The sequence below is a fragment of the Pongo abelii genome, chromosome 1 (assembly GCF_028885655.2).
Source record: "Pongo abelii isolate AG06213 chromosome 1, NHGRI_mPonAbe1-v2.0_pri, whole genome shotgun sequence".
Classification (NCBI taxonomy): Eukaryota; Metazoa; Chordata; class Mammalia; order Primates; family Hominidae; genus Pongo; species Pongo abelii.
Window position 1 is genome coordinate 173,814,975 of NC_071985.2, and position 15,050 is coordinate 173,830,024.

A 15,050-nucleotide genomic window follows, 5' to 3' on the forward strand; every position below is an offset into this window, starting at 1 on the left:
TGCAAAAATATAAAGGTATATGGTGCTAGAGATAGAGAGAATGCATAGGTTTGACCCATCTGAGTTCTGCCTTATCACATACCACCTGGGTGACCTTGGGAAAATCACTTAACTCTCTGGCCCTCAGTTTTTCAAATGTAAATGGGAATAACAACTCCTTCCCTATTTCACCCTGCAACAGCAATCAAATGAAAATGAAGATGCACTGTAAACTATAATGGTTCTATGAATATAAGGTTAACATTATTGCTCAACCCCACATGTGGCTACTCTTTCTTCTGTCCCCCTCCCCACAACCATTACTCATATAGATAGCACCAAGATGAACAAAATGGTACTTTACTGGCTTCATATGTGTTATTTTTCTCATACAGTTAAGCTGTTTCACCTTTAAAAGCAGCAGACTTCTTGTATACCTCTCCTCTATATGCTCCAATGCTTAGCAAAGAGCATAGCACATAGTTAAGTGCTCAATAAATGTTTGCAGACTAAATGAAAGAATGATACTCAACAAACACCTGTTGGCTAAATGATTCCTCCAGCTTATCTTCTTCTTCCTAAGAGAAGTTTAGTATGAATCATGCACTAATTTGAAATGTTCTCACCTTTTTGGAATGATTAAGATCTGTGGCTCCATAAAGGAACCTTTAAAATCATGGACTGCGTATAACCTCTATGACTTGTGAGTTTCTATAAAACCTATTAGGTGTGCTGGTTACCAGCCCAATAAAACCTGCCAAATTTAGGGGATGTGGGGAGGAAGACAGAGAGGAAGATTTGGAGCCGTCTCACCAGGGTTCTGGTCTTGTCTCTAATACTTGTTAGTTCCAGAGCCTCAATTTCCTCATATTTTAAATAGGAAGAATAGTTGTCCTTCCTGCCCCACAGTGACACTGAAACAAGATAAGGAATGCTAGATTGGATTTTGTCTCTTTGTTTTTAGCTCTAAGTAACATTCATTCAACAGCCATTAATTGAGCACCTAATTTGTGCCAGGCAATGTGTTAGACGCTGGAGACACAAAGATGAATCTCTCTAAGAGTTCAGCTCATAGTTTAAAAGGGGCTAAAGAAGCCAACAAGTAAAATGCAAAGATAAGGGGTAGAAAATGATCTGGGTGAAGATGGTGGGCTCTGGACAGTAGAGAGGGGCTTCTCACCCTTTCTTCTGAGGTTGGTAAAAAAGGGCATAGACTGTCAGAAGTCACCAAGGAAGACACTCAGGAGACAGGAATGTTTAAGCTTACTGTTTTTGTTGTTGTTATTTGAGACGGAGTCTCACTCTGTCCCCCAGGCTGGAGTGCAATGGCGTGATCTCGGCTCACTGCAAGCTCCGCCTCCCAGGTTCACGCCATTCTCCTGCCTCAGCCTCCCGAGTAGCTGGGACTACAGGCGCCCGCCACCACGCCTGACTAGTTGTTTTTTTTTTTTTTTTTTTGTATTTTTAGTAGAGACGGGGTTTCACCGTGTTAACCAGGATGGTCTCAATCTCCTGACCTCATGATCCGCCTGCCTCGGCCTCCCAAAGTGCTGGGATTACAGGCGTGAGCCAGCGTGCCCAGCCTAAGCTTACTTTATAAGGTGGGAGTTGGGCAGGTGAGGAAAGTAAGAGAAGAGTATTTCAGACAATGTAAACAACAGACATATATCATTCATTTATGTACTCAACAAACATTAATTGAACACATTACAAGCAAAGCATTCTAAAGAAATACAGATAAACTAGATATAACCCCTGCTGAGGGGGCACACACTTCCCAGATGAGCAGGCAACCAAGTAAAGGCACTCGTAATCCTGGGTAACCTCATGATGCCCCATGTGTAGAATATCTAAAAATTTCAGGCTGCTTCTTATCAGTTCCAGGTAGGGTCATGTGGAGAGAGATATGGCTGGAGAGAGACAAGGGACAGAGCATGAGAGCAGTAGCAGTGGCAGGGACAGCATCCCCTTCTTCTTATTCAGGAGACCTTAGGCTGCTTACTGAACCTCTTCAAAGCTCATTGTTTTTCTATCTTCAAAACAGAGAGAACAATCAGAACTACCTTAAAAAGTGGTTATTGTAAGGATAAAATGAAGTGATGGGTAAAAGCTCTTCAGTATAGTACCTGGACCAGTGTGCCCAAGAACTGTTAGTTGTCTTTGTCATCATCATTGACACCACATTATCCTTACTGTTGCTTTAACTAAGAGGAAAGTCATCTCAGGCAATGTGAATGACTTAGGGGAAAGGAAGTAGAACAACTGCTCTGAAGCTCTCAACTTCCTGGAGTCCATGAGGAAGAAAAGACAGACCAGGACATATTTGATGCCACCCTTTGCCCTAGACCAGTGTTTCTCAAAGTCTTACATAGAAAGAACCCTAACCAGGAGAGTGAATGAATATTCCCAAGAAGCACCTCCCCCGCCGTAGACTTTGACTTTTCAGTATTTTATCTTAGAAATTCATTATCTTCTATAATCTGCTCATTTTCTGTCACCATCAGCACCACCATAGGAAACAACCCATACACATTTCTAGGCAATGTTATGACATTCTATGTGCATTAATTCATTTAATCCTCACAACAATCCTATGGAAGTAGGTACTAATGTCATTTCCATTTTACAGATAAGGAAACTGAAGCAAGAAACATTAGGTAACTTGTCCAAGATCACAAACTAATAAACGCTGTAAGTGGGATGTCAATCCAGGCAGTCTGGCTGCAAAATCTGTGCTCTATAACGGGTCACCTACTTCTCTCATTCCTATGGTGTTATTATCTCTCTAACATAAAAATGCTTCCCTCCTTAAGCCTCACACCAGCAATGATGTTCCACATAGATGTCACATGCTTATCCTGTGGCTTCTGGCACATGCCCACATATCCATACTCCATGTGAGAAGAATCACCTAAGACCGAAGGGCTTCATTTAGGTTTGCTATAGTGCAATAGCATTGCTATCAACAAATGTCCATGGTACTTATGCAGCTAACAGGGCTCAAACAGATGATAAGTTGGCCACCACTGGAAGATGATTAAAAGTCTACCATTAAACCAGCTGTACTTAGAGTAGACCTTTTTTAAAGTAGGTTTTCATCAGGGGATTATATTTTCTTCTTGATAATTTCCTTAACGGCAAGCAAGGCTGTATGTTAAAAGAACAAAGAAGGCCCAAGTGCACAGAGTAGAAGATTCTTACCAGATTGGGGGCTGAAAGGAGGGGAAAGGAGAGGAAAATTAAACGGGCAAAAGAGAAGATGCATCCCTCTTTTATTCCTGTATAATGCTCTGGTACTGCCTACCCACTCCCTCCTCTCTCTGCCTTCTTCTCCGGGGGCACTAACAGCAGCCCAGAATTCATTAGAGTTTAAACAGACTGATCAATAGGGACAGAATGGTGAATTGTCCATCTGCAAATTACCAAGCACCTCATGAATATTTAAAGAACTAAACTAGGAACAGGGAAAAGAAGGAATCCAGGACTTTATTTTTCCCCATGGAAAAAAAGACAAAAGGATCTCTGTCATTACTGATCACCAAGATATAAAATCAAACAGTCAAGTGAAACTTTAAAAACAAAAAAGAATTGTGAAGCATTGCTTCCCTTCCCAAGCCAGCAGGCTGCATCCAATCCAAGGCCACTCAGAGTGAACATATGCCTGGCATATATGGGAGACACTCTAATCTGACTTCTTTGCTTTCTCAGAACACACCATGTTTTCATGCCACCATGCCTTTGCATATGCTATTCCCTCTGCCCAAAATGCAGTTCCTCTCATCCTCATTTGTCCACTTGGAAGGCAGGAGAATCTACTGATTAAGAGTGCACCTCTGAGGCAAAGGTACAGGAATGATACAATTGGACTTTGGGGACTCGGAGGAAAGCACTGGGGGGTGGTGAGGAATAAAAGACTACACGTTGGGTACAGTGTACACTGCTTGGGTGATGAGTGCACCAAAATCTCAGAAATCACCACTAAAGAACTTATGTAACCAAACACCGCCTCTTCCCCAAAAACCCATTGAATTTTTTTTAATTAAAAAAAAAAAAAAGAGCGCACCTCTGGAGTCAGACTGCTTTGTTCTAGTCCTGCCTCTGCTACTTACTGTGTGAACTTGAGTAAGTTATCTAACTTTTCTGTGCCTACATTTCTCCCTCAATAAAATAGGGGTAGTGATAGTATTACCTTTATAGGGTCATGTGAAGATGCAACTACACAGTGCAAGTTAACACATCTTACACAGCCTTTGGCACACATTAAAGGCATGGTAAATGTTAGTAAGGTAATCAGTGAATTCTTCCACATGTGGTCACACCTCAAGCTGCCCTGTCTTCCCTGAGCCCCCTCCGGTTAGCTCTTTCCCCAGCTCCAGCTAGTTACTTTGCTCCCAGCTCTTACCATATATTAGCTGTCTATCAGTCTCTGCCAGTAGACTGTGAGCTCCTGAAGGGCAAGGCCTATGTCTTGCTTACCTCTGCATCTAGAGTTACCCCAACATTGTTTACGGCACCAGATTGACACACGACACTCAGCAGGTAGGAACATGAACAAGGAGAGAACACCAGTTTTGCCCATACCTTTGTGACAACACAGCATGCAGCCCAGATGTCCTCGGAGGACTGCTCATGATGGTTGAACTGGGGCTCCCACTTCTTAATTGGCTGGTCTGCAAAAGCCAACAGGACCCCACTCTGGTCCACCAGAGCTGCACGGACACTGCCTGTTCCAACGTCCACACCCACATAGTACCTCTCTGGTTTCTGTTCACCAGACATTGCAGTTCCTCCACCTATAGTAAGCAAGTGTAAAAACCACATGAAGACCAAGTGGATCTGCAAAGACAGTCACAAAACATCTCAAAAGTAGAAATAAAAGAGGTACCGCTATCCAACCGGTAGCCACTTGTTATTTATTCATCCAACAAACATTTTTAGTGATAACAGTATACTAATAAACATTGAGCTACATGGTGGGTGAACAGCACAGGTATGGCCTCAGACATGGCATTTCCACTCTTGAGAGAGAGTCAGGATTTAAATACATAATTATTTAGGCAAAGTTGTGATGAAGTGCTGTAAGGGCAAGTACAGGGTGGTAGGAGAACTTAGAATCTAGAGGCAATGGAGATGAGTTTCTTCTCAGTGAATTTCAATCAACAAGGACAGAAGCCACGGTACTGAAAAGGAACCTTGTCCTCCTAGTCAGTCATTCATTCAACAATTACCTACTGAGTACCTCTTATGTGCAAGCACTGTGAAAAGTGCTTATGTCCCCTTTACTCCTCACTATGACTCTAGAAGGTGAGGCTATTTACATCTCTGTTTTACAGGTGGTCAAGGTGAGACTCCAAGAGATAAGCAACTTTTTGCTTAATGCTAGCTAGGTCTACTCATAAATTCAAACTGTAAATGTACATTATTATAATGATATACACTACACTGATTAAAAAGCAAGTCTATGAGAAGTTAAGGAATTTAATCAGCTTCTTTCGGGGCAGCCTGGACCTAAAGTCCCATATTTCTGCAATCCCAAGTCTCATGCTCTTTCCTTTGTTTCTTAAAAGCTTTCAGTATAGGTTTGGAGAAGAGGCAAATATATTGCAACTTTGTCATGAAGTGACTGGGAATTGGGAAGGAACCCCGAGGAGACAAGATCAGGAATTAGTTAGACAATCTGTTTTCCTTACAGACCCCTTGTGAGTTACAAGGAAATCTGACCAGAGAACATTCAGGAATTCCTTGGCCTTCATGGCTGCTCTAAGTCCCTTTGGTCAGATTAGCCCGCATGACATGGAATCTCATAGAGGCTTTTATTTTCCAGACTGGAAAATAAGAACAAGCCCCCAAGACAACTGAGCAGGTGAATGCCTTACAACTCTCCAGGTGAGCTCAAGGCAGTCTTACCGCCCAGAGTCTAATTTCAACCTGGGTAACCTTCTGCATCCTTCAACTTCAGAAAGAAAATGTTTCCCTAGCCAAGTAAAACGTGGAGATTCTGAAAGAAAATCAACCAGCAGATGTTCAGTTACTGCTTCCTAGATATTTACTCCAGTAGACAACAAATAAAACAATAAAAACTTCATTAAAAGTAATTGCTTCTGTCTTAATCGCAATGATTTCCCAACTGAATTGTCCCCCTTTTGGCTCTGTGGCTCATGAGCAGGTGAAAAATAAAATGGAGAAGCTACAGTAGTAACATTTGCTCCGTTCATCGGAGATTCGTCAGACGCCCACTGGTGTGTAACCTCAACTTCTCTCCCTCGCTTACATTCCCCTTGGGGACCTCCATTTGACCATTAGCACCAGTTTTCAAATCATTCATTCCTTCATTCAATCAACAGTGATACCTTTTCTTCAAGCCATTATTTGAAGACAACAAAACAGATAAAAACAGAGCTGCTCTGAAGCAAAGAATGCCCTTGCCCCACCCTCCAGCCCTTCCCCCCAGCAGTCCCTCTGCTAGGCCCTCTCTCAGGACAACTGAAAACCACCAGCTTTGAGCTGTGATATATCCCAGGGTCTCAGCACGGCATCTCACACCCTCCACAGGCTCCCTATGCCTGCCATCCAGCCCTGCCTAATACAGTCCTGCTCATTCTCACTCCAGGCTACAGACATCCTCAAACTCCTCATAGGCTCTCAATTGCCCCCAACTGCTAAAGGCTTCCCCAATCCTTTGCTCATCCCTTCCTAATTCTCTTCTTTCCTTGTCTGCCTGGTGATCACGGAATTATATTTTAAGACCCAGGTCAGCCATCAGTTCTCCTTGGAAAAGGCTTCCTTCCCTTTCTCCCCTTGCATACATACAAAGGATGCCAACATGGTATCTTGTCCCTGCTTTCTTTTAAAACTTACCACTCTGGAATCACAATTTCATTTTTCTTTCCATGTCTGTCTTCCTAACTGAATCTGAAAAAAATAAACTTATTGATTTCTGTATCCCAAGCTCCTTGCACAGTGTCTGGCACATAATAGGTTTTCAGTAAATGTTTACTGAATGAACAACTGAATCAATGAATCAACAGAAATAAGGATGAACAGGTCCATGCCTTAATAGTTTGAATTTCTAAGTTTGTACTTATATGTGCTAGTGTTTTACCTTATTTTAATCTCTTAATCTCATTCTTCCAGTTACCTTATTTTAATCTCTTTCATCTCATTCTTCCAGTTCACAAATACTTACTGTATGTGACAACCACATTTTATTCATTCTACGGCACTCATTTTTCCATATTTAGCTTCTCTAGAATCAGTGTGAACCTTACGATCAATGGTATGTTACAATTAATTGGTATCATTTCCTTTCTTACTTCATGGTAATAATAAATAATGGTGCTTCCTGCAATCGGTGACATCTGAGACTCAGAAGAAATGCAGAAGACAGTAACACCAGGAAGCCTGCTGAGGATACACTGATTGACAAAATAGGGGCAATGCCTTCGTTGAGTTTCCTCAATTTTATTAGCTGCAAACAGGAAGAAGATTGAAGCTAGCCACTCTACCTTCCCTCTACCAACCTCTCACAGCTGCTTACTTTACTTGGAATCCCCTCTCTTGGCTTCCCACTGTCTCTACTGCAAAGGCCCCTGGGGTGCTGCTCCTTAACACTGATCCTAGCATGCTAACAACTCTTTGCCCTTGGCAAGACTTTTGCAAGACTACTATAAACGCTTAGGAAGAAACAAAGAAATAAATAGGAAATGAAAAATCTATGCAATACCCTGGCTTACACAGACCTGGCCAGCCAGCATCCAGACTTGTCTCTACTCCAGCCAGCCCCGATGACAAGACAGATTCCCCGTGGAGCTGGCCCACATGCTCAGGCTTGGGTTCCTCACGTTTGACTCCCTCTCTGATGAAGAGAGTAATACGATAAAATACATCATCTTACCACCCTACCCACATCCTGATTCCTTTCCAATAAAACCCAAAGAGGCAGATTTCCACTCTACAGTTGGCCCTGGGCTTGCTCCAGTTCTGGTTTCTGGAAGGAGCCCACCCTTCACGAGAGCCCCCTTCACATGGAGAATGGAGCTGTATGATTACAGTTAATTCCAGCTGCCGCCTGTGTCACAGCTGTAAGCCCAGTGCCTGGCATACAGCAGGAGCTCAGTAAGTCCTTGTAACTCAGTGAATGGATGTCTTTAAAATTCATCACTGGGGAAATAAAAAAAGGTACAATGTTTACCATGTATCTGATATTCTGCTAAGCAGCTTGTTACAATGCCTGACCACAATTCTTGAAGACAATAACTATGATCGTTCCCATTTTACTGATGAGGAAAATGAGTACTAGACAGGTAAAGTAACTTGCTCCAGTATGTCATATTACTAGGCAGTAATACAATTGACAGTAATCCATTCCCTCTGGTTCCATCAGCCCTAACCTTTCTCAGGATGCTCCACTGCCTCCTGCTATTCCTCTATTTACTAAATACCCATTTGTCAAGGACTCTGCTGGGGGCCTCTGCCTGCTGTGCCTAAGGTTGGCTGACTCAGAACCCAGGCTGTTCATCTTCAGAGACTGACCCTTCCACAACACCAGGTGGCCTGCTTCTAGTAAAATATGGATTTCTATAACTTATTACCAGGGCACCATGCAGGAAAGAGTCAAACCGTCCCAGCGTCATTCACACACATCACCCAGTTCATGTTTTTCTATGAAATAGATCCTACCTGAATATTTCAGGTTCACCACTTTTCCCATTATTATAATTTTAACTGATATCTGTGATTATTTCCATACCTGGAACCTGAAAGCAGGGATGTTCAAGCCCTTGGGCAGCTTCCCTGAAATTCGACCTGTGAGCCTCAGCAAAGGATTTGCTGCATTATAGGTCCCCTGCTCTTCCCCCTCTATGCCCTTTGTTCCTGGGTCACGAATATGATCTGCTGCGTCCTAGACTCCTAATCTTATGCAATCAGTACCCCTTGGCCTCAAAAAGTAAAGTAACTGTAAAGTGGAAGACATTATTCCTTTTTCTAGTTTGTAAAGAAAACAAGGATAAGGATCATCATCGTGTCACTTATTCCCACACAATGTTAATCTCATTCACAGAAACCCAATCAGTTTGGTAAACCTATCACCACTTTATTATACCTCAGAAGGGCGGAGTAATTTGCCCAAAGTGCCACAAACAGTAAATGGCATCAGGATTTGAACCACAGTCTCTTGCGGCAAGTTCAGGGCTCCTTCCACAAAATCCAGCTAAAACTGAAAGCCAAACCCTTTGATTACTTCTTAATAAGAACAACAAATGCAGCAAGAAATATCTATTGAGCTCCGAGCTGCAGATCACCATGTGACTCCATGATTTCATTTAATCCTTACAGCAACCCTGTGAGGTAGGCAGTATGAGCCCCATTTCCCAGCTAAGGAAAGTGAAGTTCTCAGACAGGAAGCTGTTTAAAGTTGCATGGTACAGAAGCAGAGGGGCTGGCGTTTGAGGCTAAGTCAGTATAACTCCAAAGACCGCATTATGAATGGTGAGAGTCGGAACTGGGGTTTCATTTCATTCTTTTTAGGCAAAGATAAATACTCTAAAAAGAAAAACAGCTGTTAGGGATATGGGGAGGGTGGTCAGGCGGAAAGAAATGAGGGCATGGACTGTGGACGGCCAAGAGAAAGAAAAATAACAGAAATTCAAGCTGTGCTGCACACAAATCCTGGGACATACCTAACTTCTCAGTCTACAAGACATTTCAAAGCACAGAAACAGCCTCCTGTCCAAGTCCTCAGCATGGACTGGACTGACTTTTAGCCCCTATTTATGATCAAAAGACTGTTCTGTATAAATATTTATACAGTTCATTAAATAATAGCCTGTATAAATATTGTTAGAAATGTGCCACAGGAAACCACAGACTTTGTGGCTGATTCTTCAACAAATGTGCAAACTGCTCAAATGCAGTGTGAAAAAAGGAAAAGGGGACCTGGAAATAGAGGGCTGTCCTTTGCAAACAGATTTTAGCAATCCTAAGAAGGGGGTACAAGCTACAAATACTCAGCTAACAACCGATAATGTGGGGATTGTTCTTTTATACTTTTCCCCTTCTTTCCCTCTGAAGCATCTCAGAGCATTAAGATTGATGCCTATGATGACAATCTCCCAGGAGTGGATGAGCTTACCCTATTTCTTAAGGAGCCGCTCCTCCAGGATTTATTTGGTGACAGTCCACAGAAGCAGTGTCCCAGAAATCTGGGAAGGAATTCAGTATCCTCTTTCAACTTTGATCTTTGGACTTTGCTGGGAGTTGATGTACACAAGTCCTGTGCAATTTATTTAGTTAGTTATACTGCAATCAGGGATTTGCTAAGATTGGGAAGAAAAAAGATGAACAATGAGTTAAGCTTGCCCACCTCAGTCTTCTTAATAGAAATGACTGAATACCACTTTCAACAATTCTCACATGCTCTAAGATGGTGGAAAAATTTGAAATGAGAAGGAAAGAGCTGATTTGGCAATAATAGTTGGTTCTCTATGGGCTCTACCAACAATACACAGGAAGAAAAGACCAGCTTGCTAACCAAAACTTTACCTCTAAACATGAAAATTTCTTAAAGCCTCCTCTTCAGTTCTTTTTCAGACTTTCCCTCCAAGGGGAGACATTTCTAAAAGTTTTAAGGTTGCCAAGACTGGCTCAAAAGAAACCCAAACACTTCCATGGTTCCCCAAACTTTTAGAGTCTGTAGCAATGGCACAACACATTTTTCATCTAGACATACCTGTGGCTTGGCGTAGTCTGTAAAAACGCATATAAGCATACTTTCAGTCAAGTGCTCATTTTGTGGCATCCAAAGGAAGGAAGGGAGTAAGCAGGGAATCTATTCCCTGAATACTGAGAAGTTGAACCAGGCCCTTATCTAGCTCCTGGAAGAGCAGAACAATCTTTTATTCATCACTGATGTCTAACACTAATGCCTAACAAAGGACCTGGCTTGTTGCAGAATCAAGAAAAATTCAAAAGAATCTGAGGAAAAGGAAAAGAGGGGGAAAGGAAAGGGAAGTGTGGTGGGGAGAGAGAAAGAAGGGAAAAGGGGGAAAGAAGTGGGGGAAGGAGAGGAGAAAAGAGAAGGGAGATGGGCAAGGAGGAAACTGAACTGGCAGTTAAGTGGAAGCCTGAGTGATTCACAGATAAGAAACTAAGAAATCCCTTGATTGATGGGAGGAGGGGAGAAGGAAAAAAAAAGCGGACATATACCTTGGCTAACAAATGACGTCCACTAAATTCTTCCTGCCCCAGAAAAGTCTATTAACATAATGCAGAGAAGGAACAGATTATGAAAATGTCAGTTCTCAGAGACCCAGATGTAAATCCAAAGAAACAAAACACAAACCAACAAAACCCTTTCTCTAATCTGAGGGTCAGCCACTCACACCTGGAATGTTTCCTGTCACCAACTGGAGAGACCTCAAGAGCCCCAGCACCAAGAAGTTCACATGTGGAACCCATGACATGTAGGTTCCTGGAGCCAGCTGGCTAACAGGCTCTGAAGATCCCAGACATCATAGAACATGGGAAAACAACATCACACACATAGTCTCTGAGCCCAAAAGTTCTCAAAAGAAGCTCCAACACGGAGTGCAGAAGTCATCCTGCTAAGCAATGCAGGACTGTGTCTTGACAACTGAGGACATAAGCTGGGTCTATCTTATCCACCTCCGTATCCCCAGTGCATACACACACAAATAAATGTGGTATGCAGTAGGTACTCAATAAGGAGCTGAAGAATGGCATAACAAATAGTCACTGCATTTGGGAGAAATGAAGGCAATTCTTCTCCACAACACTAAAAAATAAATCAATATCGGGGTCTCCATATTCGATTCAGAATAGGAAACCAGATGCTTGTCCCATCTGTGTCTACCACTGACTCACTTGGGGTAAGTCTCTCTTCACAGGTATGATGTCTCTCTTCACAGGTATGAGACTCATGAATTCTATACAACTACTCCAAGGGGTTGTTGTGAAGATTAAAGGAAATAATGAGCACAGAGAGCCCTTTGAAAGGGCAATTCCTTTATAACCAGAAAGAATCAATGGCACTGGGAGGCACAGAAGGAAAATTTGGGTGTAACAGTATAGCATCACCAAAGACACTCTATAGCCTTCTTACTCAAAGTGTGGGCCTCAAATCAACCTTCACCTCCAATACTGAATCACCTCTTGAAACCCACATCTTTTAAAAAAATTTTTTTATTAGGCTGGGTGCGGTGGCTCACACCTGTAATCCCAGCACTTTGGGAGGCCGAGACAGGCGGATCACGAGGTCAGGAGATCGAGAACATCCTGGCTAACACGGTGAAACCCCATCTCTACTAAAAATACAAAAAATTAGCCGGGTGTGGTAGCGGGCACCTGTAGTCCCAGCTACTCGGGAGGCTGAGGCAGGAGAATGGCGTGAACCTAGGAGGCGGAGCTTGCAGTGAGCAAGATCGTGCCACCGCACTCCAGCCTGGGCAGCACAACAAAGCGAGACTCCGTCTCAAAAAAAAGAAAAAAAAAAATTCCGTAGGTTTTTGGGGAACAGGTGGTGTTTGGTTACATGAGTAAGTTCTTTAGTGGTGATATGTGAGATCTGGATGTACCCATCACCCGAGCAGTATACAATGAACTTTGTTTGCAGTCTTATATCCCTCACTCCCTTCGCACTCTTTCCCACTGAGTCCCCAATGTCCACTGTGTCATTCTTATGCCTTTGCATCCTCATAGCTTAGCTCCCACTTATGAGTGAGAACATACAATGTTTGGTTTTCCATTCGAGTTACTTCACTTAGAATAATAGTCTCCAGTCCCATCCAGGTTGCTGAGAATGCCATTAATTCATTCCTTTGTGTGTGTGTGTGTGTGTGTGTGTGTGTGTGATATATATATATCAGTTTCTTTATCCACTTATTGATTGATGGGCATTTAGGTTGTTTTCACATTTTTGCAATTGCTGACACCCACATCTTTTAATATGTGTTATCTATACCTAGGCATTCTCGCCATATCTAACAGCTTGATTTCCAGTAAACAAACAAATATTAAGTGCTTTCACTATGCCAGGATGCTAGGAATAAGAGGCTGAAAAATACATTATCTCTAATTTTAACAAACTGACAGTCTAACGTTATGGTCTGAATGCTTGTGTCCTCCAAAAATGTATGTGTTGAAACCTAACCCCTAAGGTGATGGTATTAAAAAGTGGGACCTTTGAGAGATGATGAGGTCATGAAAAAGGAGCCCTCATGAACGGGATTAGTATCCTCATAAAAGAGGCCCAAGGAAGACTCTTGCCCCTTCTACCATATGAGGACGCAGCAACAAGTCAGCAGTTAATGGAGGTACCAGTTTACTGCTCTCATTACTGTTCCAACAGTTCTGACCAACTAGGTCAGAAACTCAGTATTTTTCAGGGTTTGGGGATCCTTATGCTCTTTACTGATCCCATTTTTAAAGATTAACAAGAGGTGATTGGAAGAGGGACATGGTATTAAATCAGAAAGACAGTAGAAAAGTTGGCTATCCTTTTAAATTTAAAGTTGGATTCCAAAAGGCAGAAAAGACAGAACCTACCAAATCCCCATGCGTGCCTCACAATGTGCCAGCCACAAGAATCCAAACTGAGCCAGTTTTGGATGGTGAACCGTCTTGAATGGTGGCCAAAAACCATCACCTTCCAAGAGCCACAAAGGTAATGTCCAACAGCAGTCACAAGGGAAACATAAAACCCAAACTTGGCTGAAGCCAAATGCACAGAACAGGTCCTAAAGATATCATGGATGAAAAAATCTGACTCATCAAATGACATCCCCAAACTCCACCAACAAACATCCCCTTAAAGAAATTAAACTTCAGACCTCCCATACCATCTTCCATAAAACCCTGCTTACACCCTCCCAAGGGTTCTGTTCAACCCTTGTGTTCCAATAAAGCACATTTACTTGTTTATAATGCCTTCTTCTGTTGACCTACCAAGCCATTCCCTTTACAGAGAAAAGGAGAGGAGAATCCACATTTATAACACCTACCAAAGTGTATGTTGTTTCCGCCATCTACATGAGGAAACTGAAATGCTGAAAGAGTCAATATCCTGTTGATAGTCACAAAGCCCTTAGAGGGACAAAGCCATATTAAAGTTCAGGTTTGCCAGAAGCAATTGCAAAAAATGCCAAAATTGACAGATGGGATCTAATTAAACTAAAGAGTTTCTGCACAGCAAAAGAAACTATCAGCAGAGTGAACACGCAACTTACAGAATGGGAGAAAATTTTTGCAATCTACCCATCTGACAAAGAACTAATATCCAGAATTTACAAGGAACTTAAACAAATTTGCAAGACAAAAACAAACAACCCCATCAAAAAGTGGGCAAAGGATATAAACAGACACTTCTCAAAAGAAGACCATTTACACAGCCAACAAATATATTTTAAAAAGCTCAACATCACTGATCATTAGAGAAATGCAAATCAAAACCACAACGAGATACTATCTCACGCCAGTCAGAATGGTGATTATTAAAAAGTCAAGAAACAATAGATGCTGGCAAGGCTATGGAGAAATAGAAATGCTTTTACACTGTTAGTGGGAATGCAAATTAGTTCAACCATTGTGGAAGAGTGGAAGGCAGTATGGCAATTCCTCAAGGATCTAGAGCCAGAAATACCACTTGACCCAGCAATCCCATTACTGGGTATATACCCAAAGGAATATAAATCACTCTACTGTAAAGACACATGTACACATGTTTATTGCAGCACTGTTTACAATAGCAAAGTCATAGAACCAACCCAAATACTTATCAATGATAGACTGGATAAAGAAAATGTGGTACATATATACCATGGAATACTACGCAGCCATAAAAAGGAATGAGATCATGTCCTTCACAGGGATATGAATGAAGCTGGAAGCCAACATCCTCAGCAAACTAACACAGGAACAGAAAACCAAACACCGCATGTTCTCACTCATAAGTGGGAGCTGAACAATGAGATCACATGGACACAGGGAGGGGAACAATACACACTAGGGCCTGTTGTGGGGTGGGGGGACGAAGGGAGGGAACTTAGAGGACCAGT

General features: G+C 42.2%; 1 protein-coding gene across 20 annotated transcripts in view; it reads right to left on the reverse strand.

The window, feature by feature from the left end:
* FGGY (FGGY carbohydrate kinase domain containing) overlaps positions 1–15,050 on the reverse strand; it is a 492,018-nt gene that overhangs the window by 462,454 nt on the left and 14,514 nt on the right. For 10 of the 20 annotated variants that reach the window (XR_008514557.2, XR_008514537.2, XR_008514552.2 and 7 more), the window contains exon 2: positions 4,561–4,772. The exons of 3 other annotated variants lie outside the window; for them this stretch is intronic. Coding sequence is in view for 12 of the 17 variants with exons in the window: in XM_054533894.2 (XP_054389869.1) it covers positions 4,561–4,758 (198 nt within the window). In the remaining 5 variants the exon portion in view is untranslated. Of the gene's footprint in view, positions 1–4,560; positions 4,773–6,837; positions 6,858–7,718; positions 7,835–10,111; positions 10,296–10,708; positions 10,854–15,050 lie in introns of those variants that run through there. 7 more of the 20 variants (XM_054533856.2, XM_063712141.1, XM_054533848.2 and 4 more) reach the window with 6 other exon arrangements.